This window comes from Mauremys reevesii, linkage group 4, assembly GCF_016161935.1.
Source record: "Mauremys reevesii isolate NIE-2019 linkage group 4, ASM1616193v1, whole genome shotgun sequence".
In the NCBI taxonomy this organism is placed as follows: Eukaryota; Metazoa; Chordata; order Testudines; family Geoemydidae; genus Mauremys; species Mauremys reevesii.
The window spans coordinates 58,216,943-58,224,486 of record NC_052626.1 but is presented as its reverse complement, the minus strand read 5'-3'; the positions used below and the strand labels follow the sequence as shown (position 1 = coordinate 58,224,486).

The 7,544-nt window shown below is 39.4% G+C and overlaps 1 protein-coding gene across 1 annotated transcript in view; it reads left to right on the top strand.

The window, feature by feature from the left end:
• The window catches only part of FSIP1 (fibrous sheath interacting protein 1), a 219,058-nt gene extending 212,202 nt beyond the window's left edge, over positions 1–6,856 (top strand). The window contains exon 13 of the mRNA XM_039533503.1: positions 6,789–6,856. Coding sequence (XP_039389437.1) covers positions 6,789–6,841 — 53 coding nt within the window. The 3' untranslated portion in view covers positions 6,842–6,856. The remainder of the gene's footprint in view (positions 1–6,788) is intronic.
• Positions 6,857–7,544: the final 688 nt, after the last annotated feature.

Sequence of the window (7,544 nt, the reverse complement as noted above, 5' to 3'; positions counted from 1 at the left end):
TGTACTTTTTGTGCGATTCTTGTTTGAGTGTTAAAGAGAATTATGTCACCAAATTCCTCATCAATCGCTATTCGCTCACAGGGAAAGAAACTGCTGCCAGTTCTTTCTTTTCTCTGCTTCCTAAAAATCTCTCCTTCCGGTCGTCTCTGTTCCCCGGGCGCTTCTGAGGAGATGTACGTTAATGTCTGGGAAGCTGTGCAATTCTCCTGGGTGGCGGTGGTTGAGTTTTCAGTACTCTCCTAGTGTATAGGGGATCTCGGTGCAGTGCACACTGACAGAACCTGTCCCTTGCCAGCATTACTCCAGCTGTCTGGAATCCCATTCATGTCCTCTGGCACTGACGTGAGAGCCCTTCCACGCAATGGAGTGGGTGGGATGAGTCCTATGAGCTAATCAGATCTAGCTGTACAGCCTTGTTGTTGTTACCAGGAGACCCAGGTTCTCAGTCTTCTCCAGACAAGCGCCCACACATCCCCCCAACCCAAGCTTGATAGCAAGTCAGATCAGTAACAGCTAGACACGTGTCTCCAGGTTAATTATGCAGTTTAAATTCCGAGTGAGTGTACTCTAGTGTACGAGTGGGTTGGATAGGTGGCAGGATATGTGTGACTTTATGTACATATGCCCGATGTGTAGTGTGTGCCAGTAATAATGCTGAGTATGAATGTAGTATAGTACATGTAGTGTATGGTATGTTTGGAGTGTATGAGTTTAGTGTATGTAGTGGGTAGTGCATATGAATAGTAGTGTAAGTTGTGTATATATACTATGCAATGTGTGTGTAATGCATGTATATATAAGTATGCAGTGTGTGTGTGAGTAGTGTATGAGTGTATTCAGGGCCGGCTCCAGGGCTTTTGCTGCCCCAAGCAGCCAAAAAAAAAAAAAAAAAAAAAAAGCCGCTATCACGATCTGTGGCAATTCAGTGGAAGGTCCTTCACTCCGAGCGGGAGTGAGGGACCCTCCGCCGAATTGCCGCTGAATACCTGAAAGTGCCGCCCCGCTCTGGAGTTGCCGCCCCAAGCACCTGCTTGATAAGCTGGTGCCTGGAGCCGGCCCTGAGTGTATTGTATGTAGTGTGTAGAGGACATGGCTGTGAGACTTGAGTGACCTATAAAAAACACCGGAAACCCTGGAACATCAGCACCAGCACTTTCTTCAGAAGATCCTCAGCATAAAGGGGAGGATTGCGGCACTAATGCCAGTGCCCGCACAGAGGCCAACATCTTCAGTGTTGAGGCCCGGATTATCCAGCACCAGCTGAGGTGGAGCAGGCACTGTGTGCACATGCCTGATATACACCTACCAAAACAACTGCTGTACGTCCAATTCACCAAAGGAGAAAGGAAATGGGGAAGTCAAAAGAAACAGTTTAAAGACACCCTCAAGATAAACATCAAGAGATGTGGCATTTACACCACACACTGGGAGACAGCAGTCCAGACAGGGATAAATGGCAAAGGACTCTAATGATAACTATCCTTACACCTCTTGTCAACTGTCTGTAATTGACCATCTTGAGTATCACTACAGAAGTTTTTTCCTGCTGATAACAAGTCATCTTAATTAATTAGCCTCTTAGAGTTGGTATGGCATTATCTCTGTATGTATATATATATACTCTTCTTATATGTTGTATTCTATGCATCCAATGAAGTGGGCTGTAGCCCATAAAAGCTTATGCTCAAATAAATTTGTTAGTCTCTAAGGTGCCACAAGTACTCCTGTTCTTTTTATGGATACAGAGTAACATGGCTGCTAGTCTGAAACCATACATTACATGTGTTCAGCGGCAGAAATGCATTCTCATTTGGAAACTCAAATATCTGTTGGGAAAGAGCACCCTTTACCCTTTTTGATTGCTCAGAACTTCCTCTAATTTGTTTTGGAATGAAATTTCCTATGCTTGGTCTCAGCCTGGCATTTATAGTTTTTTTTTTAAGTTGGAACCCAATTGGTTCAGCTGTTTTGCATGATTCAAGCATAAAAACACAATATCCCCTGCGATATGTTCTGATATACAGCACAGGGTACTTTGGCCCAAAAAAGAAACATTACAAATGCTGTAGTGAACATGCACTTCTTTTGCTCTGACATAAGAGTGATCATCTTTAACCAAAAAAACCAGGAGTACTTGTGGCACCTTAAAGACTAACAAATTTATTTAAGCATGAGCTTTTGTGAGCTACAGCTCACTTCTTCGGATGCCTTCGGATCCGAAGAAGTGAGCTGTAGCTCACGAAAGCTCATGCTTAAATAAATTTGTTAGTCTTTAAGGTGCCACAAGTACTCCTGGTTTTTTTGCGGATACAGACTAACACGGCTGCTACTCTGAAACCATCTTTAACCAGACTATCTCTGCAGGATGAAGGAGCAAGAACTGAGAAAGAGGTTCTCCTCACTCTTGGTGTGTGTATTGCTGTTGAGAAACAAGCCCCTTGCATGTATTTTAAGAGAGCTTTGACCCTCTGTGGAGGTTGTGTGGGGAGACAGACATGGAAATGTAAAGAGCATCAACTGGTGTAATTGTTATAGCTTCAGTGAATTCAATACACCTATGACAAATTACATCAGATGAGGATCTGCACCATTACCCAGATTTCAGGGGTGGGGAAAGGTTGATGGTTTAAAAAGATAGATTGGAAAAAAGTGATGTCTCTTTCCATGGTGTGGGTATAGTAAAATATGGGCTGTCCTTGTAAGGGAAAAGCAATAAGTAATGTATAAGATAGTATATTAATGTTTTATTTAGGGCTGTCAAGCAATTACAAAAGTTAATTGCTATTAATTGTGTAATTAAAAATTAATAACGATTAATCATGCCATTAATTGTGCTGTTAAAAATAATAGAATACCATTTATTTAAATATTTGTGGATGTTTTCTACATTTTAAAATATATTGATTTCAATTATAGCACAGAATACAACGTGTACAGTGCTCACTTTATTTTTGATTACAAATATTTGCACTATAAAAATAAAAGAAGTAGTATTTTTAAATTCACCTAATACAAGTACTGTAGTGCAATCTCTTTATCATGAAAGTTGAACTTAAAAATGTAGAATTATGTACAAAAGATAACTGCATTCAAAACCAAAACAATATAAAACTTTAGAGCCTACAAGTCTGCTCAGTCCTACTTCTTGTCCAGCCAATCACTAAGACAAATAACTATGCAGGAGATAATGCTGCCTGCTTTTTGTTTACAATGTCACCTGAAAGTGAGAACAGACTTTCGCGTGGCACTGTTGTAGCCAGTGTCATAAGATATTTATGTGCCAGATGCACTAAAGATTCATATGTCCCTTTATGCTTCAACCACCATTCTAGAGTACGTGTCCATGTTGATGACAGGTTCTGCTTAATAATGATCTAAAGCAGTGCAGACTGATGCATGTTCATTTTCATAATCTGAGTCAGATGCCACCAGCAGAAGGTTGATTTTCTTTTTTGGGGTTCGGGTTCTGTAGTTTCCGCATCAGAGTGTTGCTCTTTTAAGACTTCTGAAAGCATGCTCCACACCTCGTCCCTCTCAGATTTTGGAAGGCATTTCAGATTCTTAAAACTTGGGTCAAGTGCTGTAGCTATCTTTAGAAATCTTACATTGGTACCTTCTTTGCGTTTTGTCAAATCTGCAGTGAAAGTGTTCTAAAATGAACACCATATGCTGGGTCATCATTCCAGACTGCTATAACATGAAATATATGGCAGAATGTGGGTAAAACAGAACAGGGGACATACAATTCTCCCCTAAAGAGTTCAATCACAAATTTAATTAACACATTATATTTTTAGTGAGCATCATCAGCATGGAAGCATGACCTCTGGAATGGAGGCTAAAATATGAAGGGGCATATGAATGTTAAGCATACCTGGCACATAAATACCATGTAATGCTGGCTACAAAAGTGCCATGAGAATACCTGTTCTCACTTTCAGGTGACATTCTAAATAAGAAGCGGGCAGCATTATGTCCCATAAATGTAAACAAACTTGTTACTCTTAGTGATTGGCTGAACAAGAAGTAGGACTGAGTGGACTTGTAATGATGTACACCAAAGTATTGTGGGTATAGTGGCTGTGGTCTAGATCTTCAGCTATTGTAAATTGGCATAGCACCATTGAAGTAAATGGAACTATGACAATTTATGCTACCTGTGGATCTGACCCTATGTATCTTATTCCCATAAATGGAAAGTCCCCAAAGAAGCTGTATAATGTATCTGTGTTGTTCACTATACCACAAACTTCTAAATTGCAGTGATCAGTGATGAAGCTATGGGGATTATTTTGTTTTGCTTGACAATTTAGCAATGCTTTTAAAAAATCTTATGATGTACAAGCCACAATTCTCTTTTTGCTTCATGTACTGACTTTCTTTGGTGAACTATAGATAAACAATTCCGCAAACAGTGAAATACAATAGCAGACCAAAAGATAGTGCAAAGCGTTTAGCCCTCTGACTCGCATCACTCACGTTTCCTTGGAGTGTCAGCCATTATCTTCTTCCTCCTCATTTTCATTGTCATCCTGGTGCCTCCCGGTGCATTATCCCCGCAACCCAGCACACAGGCTGAGCAACACTATTTAGTTGTCATATTTTTTTTTAAGGAAAGTGATGTTTAGCTGCAGAAAGGAAATGGATAAATAATGTTGGGAGTGAGGATTTGTGTGCAGGCAGAACTCCTGCTGTATGATACTTGATCGTGTGGTCACTGGCCGGTGGCTCAATTGCATCTCAGTGAAAGAGGCCACCCAGACAAATTCCAGTTAAAAACTTAATTTCTTCTTCCAGAGTATGTCTGTGTGTCGGGGGTGGTCTGCACATCAGTTTTTTTTTGTTTGTATGTATGTTCTCATCCAAACCCAAGCTGCATGCTGAATGCATCCAAAACTCAGAATGTAGATATTTTTGCCTTTCAATTCCTTGCATCAAATGTGGCCCTACACCTATGTAAAAAATGTGGGAAATTGCAAATGACCACTTGACTGATATGTTATTGAACTGGGTCCCAACCACTTACTAAGAGGAGATCTTTGCAGCTGTCTGAGTTTCTGCTAAATTGCAATATAAGCCCAGATGCATTTGTTTACTGTTAGTCAGATTTTGGTATTGGCAAAGGACAGCTCAGTTTCATAGGAGGAATGTGCTTTAAAGGAGTAATATTGTGGTGAGATGACTCGCTTACAGTCAACTGCACGTGCTACTGTACTGATGGCAGCAGACGCACAACAAGAATAACAAGATCAACTGTTTAAGACTGTTTTCCCCCAGTTTGCTGTTTTTCACAAACAAACAACCCAAAATATTACTACTGGACGTCAGAGTTGCCTTGTGGTTGGACATCAAAAGAACCTGTTAGTGCAATGATCCTCTTCCTTCAAAGTTACATTTCTTGTTACTATCAAAAAAACAAAACTACAAAGTCAAAGGAAATGTTGCTTTTCCTCCTGTTTAAAACAATTAATAAAGGAAAAGGTGGTCTGCACTGAAAGAACGCAAATATTAGCTTGACTTTTGTTGCTAAGTTTAATATAGGAACAATGTTTGCATAGTATTGTATTCAGTCAAAACGTTATAATGGTAACTTCTTGGTTAACTTACTTTGTTAACAATGGGTCATATTCAACCTCTGATGCAAATATCTAACCCTTGATTCAGCAAACCATCCCTGTTCAGCAAAGCATTTGAGCACATTTAGCTTTAAACATTCGCTGAAGTTCCCTTGATTTTAATTGGACTTCAAGCATGTGCCGAAGTTAAGCCCAAGTTTAAATGCTATGCTGAACAGGGATGGCCTCAAGCGTGCACTTAAGAGTTTTGCTGCACTGGGGTCCTTGACGCTCATCAGCATCCAGGAGCAGAATGTGACCAAGTGTGTTCTCTTGTACTTTCAACAAGCAGATGAGGATCTTATGTTCCTTTCATGACAATCACATACACAGTAGGAAAGAGATTTGTTGAATTCATTCTCACTTACAAAATGGGAGGAGAGAGGTAACTGCACCATCATACTCCGAATGAGTCTCTGAATTACCTTTATATTAGACAGTTGAGGCAGGATTAAGTTATAATGAGAAGGAACAGAGATGCATTAACCACAACATGTGACCATTATGGCAAAATGCTAGAGTCAAATATGGACCCACCCTACTTCTATTCTTTCCATCTTTTTTTAATTAGAAGGAAAAGGTCAATTAATAGGATCAAAATATAGGGTTTAAAAAAAATACAAATCCTGTATGATTACATGATTTTTTATTTTAACTGTCAGTGAAAAGAGCACTGGAAGGCAGATCTATGCCAGACATAATAGTGTGAAATGAATAGAACTAGGTTGGTGCTGATATGTTCAGAAGTTGAACATTATATATACACTCATATATATATGAAATTTCTGTGCTGTCATTACACATCTTAAAAATATGTATCTAAGATAATTAACATAACCTATGAATAAACTGTATGTACTCCAGAGAAGAAAGAATAACTGCATGCTAATTGTTGAGTCTGTGACTTTCAGGCACTGCATTTTCAGTTACTGATGTTTTAAAAAGTATTGGAACATAGAAAGTAATAGCAGACATTGTGATTATATTTTAAAGTGGAAGAGAGCTTGAAAATTGCAACGTATTTGTTAAATTCTTCTTACTGAGGAGCTGATGGAGCAGCCTCTGTCACAACTGTGTTGTGAATTTGTTTTAGATCAGCAGGCTACATCAGCACTGCTGGGCTGTAAAACAAAAAGTAATTGCTTGCGTGTTGTTTTTTTACCAATTCTGCAGGGTATCAGCAGTGGGTCAATGCAGCAGCTGTTACACAACATGCACATAGATAGTGACGTGGACAACTTTCTGAAGACCACAGAAATGAAAAGATTCTGTTTCATTTTGAAGGAAGAGACTGAAAAACATTGCCTCATATAGTTATTTTCATGATTTTGTTGCAAAAATTTATTGGAGAAAGAAATGTTGCCAAATTACTTTGAACATGAAATGACCCATAAAGTCTTTGAGTCCTTCAGACAACTGAAATATTAGTTTACCCACTTGAAACTTCACAAGCCTGCTGCTGTTGTAAACTAGCTGGATACTGTACATATACTAGATGCACAGTGTATATGAAACACATGAAGATCCTTTCCATCTTCAAATTGTGTTAGTCTTTTCTATATCACAAAGTCAGAGTCAAATCCTGCAGGTCTTTACTCATTGCCATACTCCTTACTCATGTCTATAGTCCTGTTGCCTTGACCACTGGTATGAATAAGTGTGTGCAGGATCAGGTCCTTATACAATACCATTTAGAATTGTATCCTACTATGACTTGTGTCTCCTAAATACAAACCACATACAGCATAATTTATATGGAAAAAGGGCAATGGCTGACTGTCAATTTAAGTCACATGATCATAGAATCATAGAATCTCAGGGTTGGAAGGGACCTCAGGAGGTCATCTAGTCCAACCCCCTGCTCAAAGCAGGACCAAACCCAACTAAATCATCCCAGCCAGGGCTTTGTCAAGCCTGACCTTAAAAACC